The following is a 15,080-nucleotide window of genomic DNA, read 5'->3' as shown; positions in this document are numbered from 1 at the left end:
GTGACAGAGAAATTAACTTCCATCCTGTATGTAAGCCATGGTTACTTCAGGATAGGAGTTCTCAAACTTTGGTGGCTAACAAAATCAGTCGGGGTACTTGGTAAACATACAAAGGCCCAGGCCCTATGCTCCTTCAAGATGCCTAGGTCCCTGGGGACCAGGTGATACTGACACCCTCCCACCCACCCAAGTTCCAGAACCACACTTTAGCTTTTCTATTCCAAGCTGCCTAATGTGGTCTTATAGCTCCCTTCAAGTGCCAACTACAACACCAGGAACATGCAGTCAAAAGCAATTTTATAACACCCGATTTTATTTTATCTGTGATTGAAAGTGATCGGTTCTGAATGGGATGGCCCACTGCCAAGACCACTTCCCATCCACCTTTTAGGGTATGGCAGATGGTGGTGGACATGTTGCCCGCCCGCGGGCCCCCTCGGCCTTCCCTCCCTTTCCCTCATCTGACCAGTGCCTGTCCTGCTCCTTGGCATGCTGCCTGGGGCGGCGCAGGAGAAAGCTCCGGGTGCAGCCACCAAGCCCCTTCCTTGGAAGTTGTTGCATGAGGCTTAGCAATGCTGTCGTATCACCTGAGAGAGGGCTCCAGCCCCATACATTCACTTTCTTCACCTTGATCCAAAAAGAGCTGGAGAGGACTCAATGCTCCCCTGCGTCGCCCTTGATCATGGTGGCTTATCAAGCCAGCTTCCTTAGTGAGGGCTCAGAATCCAAGGGCAACATTTGGAGATACTCTCTTCTATCCAGAGGTTACGGGTTTAAAGAGTTTTCCTAAACGCTTTTCTGGCCACCCAGCTGTCTGTCTGCCCAGCCCCACCCAAGACCTCTTTCCTCTACCTCAAGTACAAAAAGACAAGGTCTCTCCTTCTCTTTTCCAAAGCATATCACTTCTTGTTTGTTTGTTTGCTGCTAGAGCAATATCAAGCATGTGGATTGTAGGCAGAGAAATTTCTAGACCACTGTCTCAAAGAAAAAAGTGGTCTTGACCTACCTAGCTATAAATTAGCACACTCTTAAAAACCCTATTTGTTGAGTTCAGATAGCAATTATAAAAATAGACTTTCTGTATCTGGCTCTTTCTTTATATTCAGCTCCTGTAACTTGAAGCAACCACCCACATCTGTCTGCTCTAGGCAAAAGCAGCTGACAAACAGGTACTGCCCTTTTGGATGCCAGCTGCACAGGGAAACCCCACAGACAAAAGAAAGCTCAGGTGAATCATTCACCACACCCATGTCTATCCCCAGAGGGTCCCCAGCACCAGGTGGCCCTAGCTAAGAAGACCCTGAGGCTCCGGGCTGAGCTGAGGGCAGGTAAGCTGCGTCCCTAGGGTCTGCTCCAGGAGAGCTGAGCCTCTCACTATCACAGGTGCACATGGATGTTGCTGGGAGCCAGGCAGGGGCACGGATCTGCCCCAAACAGAAACCACCCGACACCAGGGACTCACTTCGCATTTATTTCTGGTAATGAGTAGAGTTTGAAGAGCCTCCTCCTCCCCCTCGGATGGCGTGGACGGCCGTTGGAGATGATGCTGGGTAGTGTCCAGGGCGGATGGGCTTGGCTGTATTCGACAGAAAGGACAGAACGTTCAGATTAGGCTTAAACAGCCATACCCAGATGCCTGCGGGTCACATGTGAAAACCGAGACCTACAATTTGTATCATTACAGTCCTTATCAATCACCAGAGCTTTCTGAAAAGAGGATGTTTGCTCTCTTGATAGTGCAGTTAACTAATTCAGGGCACCAGATGGTTAGGGGACGGAGAGAATTTATGTATCAATTATGTTAATTATGGCTGAGGAAACTTAGAAGGACTTTCCATTTTATCTGCGGCAGATCCGTAGGCACCCCTGGGGTTTTAAGGGCATCTGGGCAGCCCCTGAAACTTGATGCAGAAATCTGCCTATGATGCACTTCTCTGGCGACAAGATCCATAGTTTCCAGATTTACAAAGAGCGTAAAGTCCAAGAAAAGCAATAAAACACTAATCTAAGGTATGATCTTAAAACTAGAAACATGAAGTTGGTGTGCAAAACAGCTGCACGGCAATATCTGATGGGAAATAATATCACATGTTATTGGAGGCATTTCAATGGAAGAAAAAAGCTCTCTAGAGCACATCCCTAAATCCGGTTTATGCCTGCGGCTCCATCCTGGGAACTATGACTTAGCAGCTACATCCTCTTCCCTGCATGGGCAAAATACCCAAACCCAAGCCCGGGAGGGGCTGGATGTCCAGGCCCCTTCCCCAGTTTGGAACCACAGCCAGCTCACCGATGCCAGGCCTGGCTCTTTCCAGGGCACTTCCAAACCTGCCCTTGCAAGTGGCTTTCCCTGAGGCTTCTGGCTCCATAGGGCCCCTTCATGGGCCCACCTGCTATAGGGCCTTTGGGCTTTGCTGAGAAATAGCCATACATTGCAGGACTTCTGAGAAAGTACCTCTGTTTACAGCCACAAACCTTTACCGACAGCCTAGGCTGGCCACCTTCTCTGCTCAGCTCAGCAGCTTTGAAGACCACAATGTACGTGGGAATCTCTCAGTATAAGGAAGCAGGTGCCTGACATACCCATCATCCCCGGATGAACGCAGGTGCCGGGAGGTGCCAGCTAGCCTAGGTCCTGCATGCCTGACCACAGCCTTTCAGATGTTCCAGACAGACAGCCCAGAGCTCCATCGCTGCCTCGGAGCATCATTAGTGCTCCTGGGCGGCAGAGTCCTGCCTTCCATCAAGGGCCCTGGTGAGAGGCACACATACCAATCTGGGCTGAGTGGGCCCTCCTGGCCATATTCTTGGCTCGAACAGCCTCCTTGATGCGATCCACCTCCTGCTGGTAGCGCTTGCGGTCCCGCATGGCGTTCTCCTTGGCCTCCTTCAACGCGCTCTCCAGGGCCTTGACACGCTCCGCCGTGGCACGCAGCCGCTTCTCCAGCTTGGGCAGCTCACAGCGCAGGTCTGCATTATCCCGGACCAGCTGCAGTGGGAAGGGATAGGGGTGATTTACCGGGGAGGCGAGGGGGCCGGCAGGAGGGGCAGACAGTGATACAAGGGCAGCTAGAAGCGGTCTCTGCAGCCAAACAACCAGCCCGCTAGGTCATCTTGGAAAGTCCATGTGACCACAAATGCTGGCAGCACCGACGGAAAATCAAGATCCCATACTCTGGGACTCCAATTTGCTACACACGGTTCATGGGTGCAAGGAAGTGGGGAGGGGGTGTAGGATGAAATTAAAAGCCATTTCCAGGCACAGGAAGCTTTCAGACTTGGGCAGGATTTACTTCCTCTTTTGTTTGAGTGGGTGGGGGAACTAGTGTAAGGAAAATTGACTAGTCAGATGCTAGCATATGGAAGCTGAGAAATGTAGACAAAGCAAGTTCAAAAGCACCGGTGAAAGGCATGCATGTTCTAGAGCTCCCTGAAGGGCTCCTCCCTGCAGGACATGTTGTCTACACCAGCATGTGGTTTGGACCCACTTAGCAACATATCCAAAGGCTAACAGGCAACTCAGGGGTACTGCTCATTTTTTCATTACCTAAGACCCTCAATTAAGAAGCAACAGGTGAGACTGGGCGCGTGTGGGGTGGTGTGGCCATACACTGGTGGTTGACAGAGGGCAGGTGGGTAGGGGGATGGGTGAGACAGGTAAAGGGGATTGAGAATACACTTATCGTGAGGAGCACTGAGTAATGTATAGAATTGCTGAACTGATATACTGGACACCTGGAAGTAACAGAGCACTGTATTAAGTATACTGGAATTAAAAAAAATAAATACATACAATTTTTTTTAAAATAAAAAGATAATGAAGGAAAACAAAAAGAAGCAACAGGTTTGGCCCCAGGTGAAGAAAAGGTTCAAGAGTCAGCTCTATCATTTCCTGACATTAGACCTGGTAAGTCATCCAACCACCACAAGCCTCAGGTTTCTCACCCATAAAAAAGGATAGCATATAACAGGACCATTGTGGGAATCCCAGTGGATCAAGAAAAGTTTAGAAAATCAGAAAGTGCTAACGAAGGTTACCTATCCCGAGTCCGCACCTGCATTCTTTAACCCCATAGGCAAACCAGCAGCTCCAGAGTAGATTTTTAAAACATATTCATTGAATTCATAAATAAAATAATTAATCTCAGAGCCCTATTTCAAATTCCCTTGCAGTTTCTGCTTTTATATTTCTCATCAACAATTTGCATGAGTGACTTCAACCATGTTGAGTCTGCCGTCCTCCCTTTGGGGAAAAATGCCACCATCAGTAATATCAAAGAGGACTTAAGTCAAAGAGAGATGACATCACCTTATCCATGTGGTCTAACAAGTTGGACTGTTTTTATCATAGCCCAAATCTTTAGGATTTAGGAAAAACATGAACATTCCAGCATTTATACAGAAAGAAGACAACCGCCTAGATCACCAGTAGGCTTGGCCGTGAACTTTGCTGTTCCTCTAGACAAAGTCCAGAGCATCGTAAGAACCTGACAGGGTGCTCAATAAATAGGGTGACAGAGCAGAGAGAAAATGAATTAAGTTACTTCTAGTCCTAGTCTGTTTCCTCATCTGTAAAAAAACAAGGGGCCTGAACAAGCTCCATGGCATTCACTTGACATTCTGTGCAGCCTGTAGGTCCAACGCTGGGACTGGAGACAGGATAGAAAGACAGGGTTCTGAACACCCCACCTCCCAAAGCCCAAGAGCTCAAACTCAATTCCTTCCATTTGCCTTTGACAAAAGAATTTTATATATAAGGGAAGTCACTGGAGACTAAAGGACTTCAAGTCTGGCACTAATGTCTTGTGGTGACAGAGTCCCTTAGCCTTCGATGTCAGAGCCTTCTCCCAGAACTGCGGCCACATCTTTCCAGGAGAATACGGGGCTTCTTTCCAGAAGAATATGAGAAGCAGAAGGAAGCTGGCACGACTCTCCTACCTGTTTGTGAACCTTCGTGAGCTGCTCCAGGTTATTTTCCAGGAAGGAAATTTTCTGCTTCTGGGCAGCACTGCCCCCTCCATCATCGTTGTCCAGCTCTACACTCTGCACCAACATGAGGGGTCAGCAGGCAGGCCAGCACGCTGCCCGCCCGCAGCCCCAGCATAAGGTGGACAACACTCTAAATCTTCTTTAAAGAAAACAAAAAACAAAAAAACAACCCCAATCCCACCAAAGGTTATTCTGAAAGTGAAAATAAAAAGAGGTTCTGAAAGTTGAGACTCAATGACCTTCCCAATTAATTTCCTTGCTCCGTGTCAAGGGTTTCACGAGTGTTATATTTTAGAGAACTGAAAAACGAAACAAAACAAAACAAAACCTCCAATCTTCCTTTGAAAGATACAGATTAGCCCTGTGAGATTCACCTCTCTCTTGCAGGTGAGCAAATAGACTTTTCTTTTTCGAAAGAACTGTTCCAAAACTCGTAAGAAGAAGCAGTATGAAAATATAAACCCAAGACCGAAATTTAATTTCAAATATCCCAACTGAGATAAGTCAGCAAGCTGAGGGCAATTGCATGTGGTCCTGCTGGGAAGTCTCAATGGCCTGTGCTTATCGCCTGAGCTTCCGATTCTATGAAATTACTTAATGAATCTACTTCAAACTAGTCATGGCATCTGAGCACGGTGTTGCCAGAAAAACTCTGGAAATTCAACAGATCTTAAGATTGACAGAAACCTCCCTCCCGGCAGGGCCACGCTCAGTGGTCAGATAAGTTGAGGAACACATGTATAAGCACATCTTGGAGCCCAAAATGGTGAGACATGCTTGTGCCATCTGATGATGGACAAGACCACCATCCCTCCTTCTTCTGAGAGGTAACAGCTGTACATGCATCTCAGACCCGTGTCTCTTCCATCTACATCCAAGGTGCTCAAATTTCACCCAGAGGGAAATTAAACTCAGATTGGGTTTATTAAAACTCAGATTGCTATGCCCCAGCCCCGGTCTCTGCTTCAGTGGACCTGAGGTGCGTCTGAGAACCTGAGAATCTAGCAAGCATCCTGGTGATGCCAAGGCTGCTGGCCAGATGATCACACTTGGAGAGTCACTGGTCTAATAAAACTAGGTCCTTCCTTGAGAGTTTTACATCATGAAATCAGGGAAGTCTGATCTTAAGCTTCCTTGGACCCCCTCCTCCCTCTGACTAAGCCTTTTCAGATCTTGCCTAAGCTCTCTAGTCTCCTTTTCTGTCCCCTGTGCTCTGGCCTCTCCTGCCTACCTGGTCCAGGTCTGACAGTCATTTCTATTTTGATGCCTGTGGTCACCACCTACCCGCCCCACCACTGCCATTCAGCCCTTGGACTCTCCTATCAGGCTCTGCCTTTCTTTGTTTTCATTTGCAGGTCCCCAAACTCGCTAGAACCAAGTTGTCAGAGGCCACGGCAGATTCATGCTCTGAGCCTCAGCTGGACGCTCACACCGCTGCTCAGCAATCCTTTCACTCATCCCTGACAAATTGCTCCACGCTGCTGGCGCCTGCTCTAGGCTCTGTGGCCTCACCATTCCTTCCCTTCCTTCTCCATTGAGGACTGAGCCTCCACATTAACTGAGAAGATCGATGCATCATTGGATGCATCTTTGCACTGTTATGCATTTTCCTGCAAATGTCTCCCATCTTGACTTCTCCACTACTCCTCTCTGGGAGACTATATCCCTTCCCCTTATACCAAGCCCAGTATGTCCATCTGTGCTATTAATTCCGTCCCTCTCAGATCTCACCCCATGAATCACTTCCTCTTTGCTTATATATTTCACCTCTTTCCCTTGGCTCCTTCACACAGACACACGTGCACACACACACACACACACTTTCAAATACACCTTCCTTCAGTCCTACTGCACATCTGCATATGGCCCATTGCTCCTCTTCCATCACGTTTAAACATTTTTAAAGAGCAGGGGCGCCTGGGTGGCGCAGTCGGTGAAGCGTCCGACTTCAGCCAGGTCACGATCTCGCGGTCCGTGAGTTCGAGCCCCGCGTCAGGCTCCGGGCTGATGGCTCGGAGCCTGGAGCCTGTTTCCGATTCTGTGTCTCCCTCTCTCTCTGCCCCTCCCCCGTTCATGCTCTGTCTCTCTCTGTCCCAAAAATAAATAAAAAACGTTGAAAAAAAAATTAAAAAAAATAAATAAATAAAAAATAAAGAGCAGTCCCCTCACTGCTGCCACCTCTCCCTCCTTCCTGAAACTTCCGAGAGCTGCTGTGGGATCTGCCATACGGTGACTTCCCGAGATCGCCATGTGAGGTGTGAGTGAGGATCAAAGAGGCCCAGATTCAGAAGTCACACAGAGCTGGATTCGATCCTACCTCCAGCTCTTCCAGCTGTGTGACCTTGGGCAAGTTCTTTAACCTCGGAGCCTGTCTCCACTAACAAGGAACAGTAAGAACCACTTACACTGGTGTCGAGAAGAACAAATTAGACACACTCTGACCTAGCCCCTCATGGCCTCGTCACAGGCAAACAGGGTGTTCTCGCCTCCAATTGCTACAGGTTTCTGGCATTGCTCACTGGGCTTTGGGGCAACTCTGCCTGACAAGACCCCTCTGGATTTTCCCCGCATCATGCACAGCAGCTCTCACACTGCGGCCAGGTAAATATGTGCTCGTTTGAAATGAGGGCCAGGGAGAGGATTATAACTTCCTTTTACTAAGAAGAAAAAAATCAGATGGAAAAATATTCCCAAGTTTTTTGGGTTTTTTGGTTTTGGTTTTGGTTTGTTTGTTTGTTTGTTTTGTTTTGCCTCTGGTACATTCTTTTAATACATTCTCTGGCTTGAAGTAATTCATTTTTAAGCATAACCAGCCCCAATTTAAGGAAGTGATGTTTCAACTGAAAATGATTCTTTCTGGCCATCTTTTCTTTTCTTCTCAGTCCTGTTCACACAAAAGAGAACTCACCTTCTTGACCCGGGCAGTCAGATCCTGGACAAAGAGTTTCCGGAGGTTATGAAGAGTCTGCAATTCTCGAGACTGGAAGAGAAGATTGTTAAAATGCCACTTAGGTGGTGGGGGAAACAGTGAATTCGTGACGGGTTTGGTGCCACACCATCAACATCTGGTTGACCCAATGACCCAGACCTTTCCATACATGCTCTATGAGTCCGCCGGTAAGGCCACAGTGCTCCCACACTTCCCTGACTTTCTCACCAGCTGTGTCTACCCCCTTAACTGTCTCAAGAGCATCCCAAGGGCCAGAGACGGGAACTCAAACAATGAAATGTAAACTAGAACAAAGCCTACTCATTTGCTGAGTTCTAAATAGCACTTTTTCTCTCCCCTCAAAAACAAAAGTTAAAAAGCTTTCTCATGGGTAAGGTCCTTTGGCACAGGCCATGATTCCACGGTTTGAGGTTGAGCCCTACGTCAGGCTCTCTGCTGTCAGTGCAGACCTGCTTCAAATCCTCTGTCTCCTTCTCTCTCTGCCCCTCCCCTGCTTGGACTCTCTCTAAATAAACAAACAAACAAACATTAAAAAAAAAGTTTTCTCATGTGCCACCTGGGTGGCTCAGTCAGTTAAGCATCTGACTTCCGCTCAGGTCATGATCTCATGGTTTGTGGGTTTGAACCCCACGTCAGGCTCTGCCCTGACAGCACGAAGCCTGCTGGGGATTCTCTGTCTTTCTCCCTATCTTCCCCTCCCTCACTTGTTCTCTTTCTCTCTTAAACAAACAAACAAACAAACAAACAATCTTAAAAAAAAAAAGTTTTCTCCCCAAAATTCCTAATAGGCTGCATTGTACCAGAAGGGATTCCTTTTTTCCTCTAGTTTATCACATACACATTATACAAAACGCCAGTGTAAAAGGAAAGTTACCCACAACCTCTCCCATCCCAACTGACATTTTTCATATTTCCATGCCCCTTGCTGGTCTCAGTCCATGTTCGTTTGCTTTACATCACGGAGCTCATGGATGAGGCAGGTGGTGGACCTTTTATCCACGTGACCCTGGGCAACTTACCTAACCTTCTTGTGCCTCAGTTTTCTTATTTGTACAATGAGGATAAATATACTAGTTGCCTCACAGTTGTCAGGATTAAATGTGATAATCCTTATAAAACTTTTACAACAGTTTCTGACACATCGTAATGGTCAGTAAACACTAGCTAGTATTAACTTACTGATGTATCATATTTGACATCCATTTCTTCAGTAGGCTTTTATTGTATACTTTTGTTACTGTTTCCCTCTGTTGTTATAATATTGTTATGTTGTAATTAACTTCTTGGGGGTATTTTTTTTCTTCATTTTGAATTATTTTCTACAAATGAGCCCTTAGGAACTAGACTGCTAAGACAAGGGTCTGAGTCAAACCTGGTGACCTTTGTTAACAAGATCAGAATATCACGTTATTTACTTTCATTTAATTCTCCATATATTTACTACAGGAGATATGATTAGTTCCTTGCAAAATATTTTCCTATAAGGGAGGAGAGAGATAAACTTACATTTATACTTTTTAATTTGTCGAAGTTGACTTAACACAGAATGTCAAGGGATGAAGCTCACACATGCTCACAGAAAAAAAGAAACAGGCCATACTAAAGAAAAAACTTTTTTTTAAAAAGGTGGCGGGGGGTGCCTGGTGACTCAGTCGGTTGAGCGTCCGACTTCGGCTCAGGTCATGATCTCGCAGTTCATGAGTTCAAGCCCTGTGTCAGGCTCTGTGCTGACAGCTCGGAGCCTGGAGCCTGCTTTGGATTCTGTGTCTCCCTCTCTCTGCCCCTCCCCACCTCTCAAAAATAAATAAACATTATAAAATTTTTTTAAAAAGAAACAGGCCATAAAGACACAAAAACACTAAGTTTCTTGGAATAACAGTTCTGTGTTAATTTAAGGTCTTTTTGCTGGGTCCAAGTCTGCAATTCTGTGTTGAAATAAGCAGCAGCTGAAGTCAATTCCTTCCTCAGATGTGGCAAATTCCTTTCTGCAGGAAGCCAAGCAGGCCTGTTATTCTGGATGCAATGCCCATCGGACCTGTCCAAGGCTTAGCCACCTTCCAGCGCAGGCACAGGGGCACAGCTCAGAGCCCACGTTTATGCAGACACACTGTTTCAGGTCCCTGCCCACAGAGCTCAGACCCCCAGCCCCTGTTCTGTATGCTATCTCTGCTGCTTCAGGGATTTTATTCCTGGCTGAACTGTAATCACAGCAAATATTTTCCATAAAAAAAAAGCGATCACACCAAAGGGAAATGGGAAGAGAAGACACGGGGGCCTTGTCAAAGGGCCAGACATTTCTTGGGGCTTAAGTACCAAATACTATGGAGTCCTGAGTTTGGCAACTGTATCTCATTTTTGTTTGCTCTTAGGTGAATTCAGCAGTTCAGGAGGGGCAGGTACAAACCTTTAAAATATTCTACAAGATGGGGCACCTGGGTGGCTCAGTCGGTTAAGCAACTGACTTCAGGTCAGGTCATGATCTCATGGTTTGTGGGTTCAAGCCCCATGTCAGGCTCTGTGCTGACAGCTTGGAGCCTGGAGCCCACTTCGGATTCTGCGTCTCCATCTCTCTACCCCTCCCCTGCTCGACTCTATCTCTCTCTCAAAAATAAATAAGCATGAAAAAAATTTTTTTAAATAGTTTACAAGTTGCACATTTAAGCTTAGGCAGCTATCATTTGGCTTTCCTGCAGCAATGAATTTTCCACCAGCAGATTATCATTTCCTCACTCTACCTGACTCCCTTCTTTCAAATCGTCCATGTTACAGGCTGCTGCCCTCTGTGTAAAAGTTACAGGCTTAGCTTCCTGTCACGGGGGACAGTGAGGGCAAGACCAGAGAGGTGAAAACACAAGGCCCATCAACACAGCAAGAGAGGACCAGCCCCGAAGCCCCATGGCTGCCTCGACATCTTCCAACGTCATCTGCTGGAGTGGGCCTCACACTCCTACCCCTGGACAGCAGGTTCTACCCCCCAGCTTGCCCAAATACTCAAGCCAGCAGAGGCCTTGAGCTAAGGAGAATTCTAGGAAGGTCAATCAAGGGCAGCGAGCCTGTTCCTGAAGAACAGTTACAGTTTAGGGAAGGTTCCGAGGGCAGGTTAAGTGAAAAGATGCCATGAGGTTCCAATTTGGGGTTTAAAATGTGAATGTGCATGATGTGTGTGAGGTGAGTGCTGAGTGAGAGCAAGAGAGAAGAGCCACATGGGTGAGTGTGAGGGTGGGAGGGGCCAGCACGCGAGGAAGTGCACAGACACGAGAACATGGAAGTGAATGCCCGCGAGTGTGAGGAAGGGACTGCAGACTGTGGGGTGTGAGCATGCGCCAGAGTGCACGAGAGGACAAGTGACTTTGCACGAGTGTGAGTGTCACCGTGAGAGAGCCCCTGTGGGAGGGCATGAAGGGCAGGTATGGCAGGTGAGCGAGTGGGGCGGGGGGCAGTTCACGGGTGGAAAGGAAAAAGGTACTGAAACGTCACTTATATCTGGCTAGTGGGAATACGGTACCATTTTACAGTTCAATATTTTCCTGAATTTTTACAATCATCTATAGCTGTGAGTATCGCTTCTGCAATAAAAGAGACATAGATAAGGCAATTTCACAGCTTCATTTCATCTCCCCTACAGCCAGCAGCCCCATCTACCATCTTCCCACCATGCTGGAAAGGCCCAAGATCCTTTGCATACAGTCATCTTACTTCTGTCCTGAGTGGACTGCACCCTCTGTCCCTCCACCTGGCTTTAAGGGGCAACCAACATCAACTCAGAAGCCAGAGTGCAGAACCAGGCCCAGCCCTACAGCCTAGGGTCACTAGATTCTTGGAGATAGGCACAATACCACATAAATTCACATGGCACATGAGTGGAATCAAAACGTATGACTTTATCTAAACAATTGTATCTAAATGACCGGACATGTTTTCACCAAACTGAGAGCCTAGGTTGGGATGGTCTGTCTTCAAACACAGGCTGTGTGTGGCACTTTGAAGGCCTCTCGAGGGCCCTCAGAGCAGCTGAAGTGGAAGTCAACCAGTGGAGACAAACGTCATGAATTCAGATGCAGGATGAAGAAAAACAACCAGGATTTCAAATAATAAGCCCTTCTGATCTGTCACTCTTCTACCCCAAACCCTGCAAGTCTCAAGTCCCTTCCCAGCTTACACCTGCTCTTGCCTTGACCTCTCTGTGCCCACCTCCTAGCTCCTCCTTGCTTCATTGACCTCCCTGCTGTCACTCCAAAACACCAGGCATGGGCTCACCTCAGGGCTGTGGCATGGGCTATTGCCTATGCCTGGAAGGCCCTTCCAGTCTTGCCCTTTCACCTGCTTCAAGTTCCTACTCAAAAGTCACGTTCTCTTGGGACCTCTGCCAGCAACCACCCTGTGCACTTTCCAGAACCATTTAATGGAGGTCATGATTTCCTCCCTTATTATTCACTATCTGTCTTCCCCATCAGCCGAAGGTAAGCTTCACAAGTGCCAGGATCTTATCTTTGTCATTTATTGATGCAACCCAAGCACCTAGAAGAATGCCAGCCCTCAGTAGGTGCTCTTGAATGTTGAATGGAAAAAAGCTATAGTGTGCAAAACCTGTAAACTTGCAGTCATTGATTTGCAAGTCAGTTTAATTCTCACTCAGGGTCTGCATGGTCACAGCACTAAGCATGGATGGATGGACTGATGGACAGACAGACAGACTGACAGAATGATGGTTAATCATTGTGTCAAGAGCTGGGGAATAAATTCTACAATTCTCACTTTTCCACACAATGTTCTATCTAAATGGAATGTCTAAATATATGGAATTTGCCTAAACGTTTTGTCTAAGACGGTATGTGAGAAAGGTGGGCACAGGTGATATTTTAGAATAAACAAACGCAACAAATCACAAACTCATCAGGTCTCTGAGACAACAGTGAGTTGGGAAACATGTTGACATACCACTGTCTCCTCCAGCCCCTTGAGGTCCTCTCTGGCTTGTTCCCTTTTATCATTGAGCAATCTAAAACAAAAAACAAAACCAAACAAAAAAAGGAGTTATGAACCACCAAAAGGGCATCAGAGATTTCCATTTGCACCTACGGATAAATCAACAAAACAAACCAATGCACACAAACAGCCTTGGCCCAACCTAACCGTAATATTTAGGAATCTGAATCACGGACGCAGGCTTGCGGAGACCCCGCGGGGAGGAGAGAAAGCCGGGGAAACATTTGAAGCACACTCACAAGAGCTTCTCCAGCTTCATTTCCCTCTCTTGGTCTTCCACTTTCAGCTTGTTATAATCAGAACTGAGCTTCTCCTGCTCTAGCTGCAGCTTCTGATTCAAACTGAAATTGAGAGGAAAAAGCAATACAGTCCACATTAGTCTGAAATTCCGAGTCACCCAGCCGAAGACATGGTTCTGTTCCAACCCCATTAGTTCTGTGCAATAAAGGCGGCAATTCTAGAGGATTTTGAGGGATCAGAGAACAACCTCACAGCTTCCTCCCTGCCGAAGTGGAAACTAATTTCTGGGAACATCTCAGAGGCATGAAACATAAGGCTTTGAGAATATATTTATAGTTGGCTTGTGCAAGAGCTTTGGGGGGAAAATAATGAGATAGGAAAAGGGCCGGTATTTTAAAAACAGAGAAAGACAGCACAGTCAGAAGAATTCTGCTTTGTCTGCCCTACAGATGGCATGCACCCACACTCGGGAAACCTTATTTGGCCATTTCAACCTTCCCTGCCTCTCTAGTCCGATGATCTGAGAACATTTTCTAAGTCCAAATTCCTGGCTGACACAGGGACAGTTGTGTGAAGTCTTCAAGGAGTGGGTACAGAGAGAGAAAAATACAAAGAAAGCCCAGGGGCTGCTGCAAAAGGGAAACTCGCCATCTGGTTGGGGGCACTTTGTCAACATTTGCATGCAGTATTTACAAAATCTTTTGTATGGCCATGCCTGTGCATCTGTAAAGGAACAGACTCTACACTATCTGAAGGAAAAATTCAGAGTCTGCTTGAAAGGCACAGGCCAACAAAACTTCTACACCTACTGACTAACTCATTTACCAACCCTCCCTCTTCCCTCCTTCCTTCCCTCCCTCCTTTCCCCTTCCAGTTAAACATGTCAAGGGTGATTAATCAGAATAAAGAACACAGGACATGCTTGAAGGGGAAAGAACAACCTGAATAATAGCATGGGGATGGTTCAAAACGAGGAGAGGAAAGACGACACGAAATGCTTGCCTTAGGTAGACAGTGTGCACAGAGCCCAGGATCACAACACTTACACTTTGCTTCGTTACCATTCTCCTCTTTTAAAATGCAAATATGCTGTGCGAGCAGCTTGCAGACTCTGAAGAGCGATTTGGATCAGTAGCCTGGAGAATTAAACTCTAACTTCAGTTTGATTCCTACTTAGCAGTGTGACCCTAAGTAACTCATTTAACCTTGACTCCCATATAGAAATCTGGCTCTTCATCTACAGAAAGCAGGAGTGGAAGGAGCCTTTAGTCTATATCTTGGGGGCAATGAGCAGGGGGCAGGGGGCAGGGGAGGTGTTAGCGAATGGAAATGTATTTCAATATAACTGGTTTTCTTTGTTTTCCTGCATCTTTTATTTGTAGCATTTAACAATGTTATTCTAGGGGTACCTGGTTGGTTCAGTCGGTCAGACATCCAACTCTTGATTATGGCTCAGGTCATGATTTCGAGGTCGTGAGATCAAGCCCCGTGTCGGGCTCTACACTGAGTATGGAGCCTGCTTGGGATTTTCTCTCTCTCCCTCTCTCTCTGTCTCTGCCTCATTTGTGTGCTTGCTCTCTCTCTCTCTCTCTCAAAATAAACATTAAATAAATAAATAAATAAATAAATAAATAAACAAATAAATAAATAAATAAAAATATTATTCTGCCAAGGGGTTCAAAGATTGCCAAGGGGCTCACTGTGCAAAAATGTTAAGAACCCTCAAGGAGAGGATCCTGAAAGTACTTCCCAGCTTGGTGACTTGTTTTGACAATGAGGCAGGAAGGTAAGAGAGGAAGAGGGGAGAGATCATTATGGAGCAGGGGTTCTTCAGTGGCCGTGACAGGACAGGAAAATGGCCCTGAAGGGGGTGTCCCCAGAGACAAGCTGCAATGAAGCCATTCTGGCAAATGCC

General features: G+C 46.7%; 1 protein-coding gene across 5 annotated transcripts in view; it reads right to left on the bottom strand.

Moving 5' to 3' along the window:
• KIF5C (kinesin family member 5C) overlaps window positions 1-15,080 on the bottom strand; it is a 162,434-nt gene that overhangs the window by 20,976 nt on the left and 126,378 nt on the right. For 4 of the 5 annotated variants that reach the window (XM_007078543.3, XM_042994424.1, XM_042994425.1 and 1 more), the window contains 6 exons: window positions 13,165-13,266; window positions 12,878-12,938; window positions 7,898-7,969; window positions 4,939-5,043; window positions 2,773-2,989; window positions 1,463-1,576 (listed from right to left, as the gene is read on the bottom strand). In XM_007078543.3, coding sequence (XP_007078605.1) covers window positions 1,470-1,576; window positions 2,773-2,989; window positions 4,939-5,043; window positions 7,898-7,969; window positions 12,878-12,938; window positions 13,165-13,266 — 664 coding nt within the window. In that variant the 3' untranslated portion in view covers window positions 1,463-1,469. Of the gene's footprint in view, window positions 1-1,457; window positions 1,577-2,772; window positions 2,990-4,938; window positions 5,044-7,897; window positions 7,970-12,877; window positions 12,939-13,164; window positions 13,267-15,080 lie in introns of those variants that run through there. The other variant, XM_042994423.1, reaches the window with a different exon arrangement.

Source organism: Panthera tigris, chromosome C1, assembly GCF_018350195.1.
Source record: "Panthera tigris isolate Pti1 chromosome C1, P.tigris_Pti1_mat1.1, whole genome shotgun sequence".
Taxonomy (NCBI): domain Eukaryota; kingdom Metazoa; phylum Chordata; class Mammalia; order Carnivora; family Felidae; genus Panthera; species Panthera tigris.
Note: the sequence above shows the minus strand (reverse complement) of the source record. Positions and strands in the feature narration are given on the sequence as shown.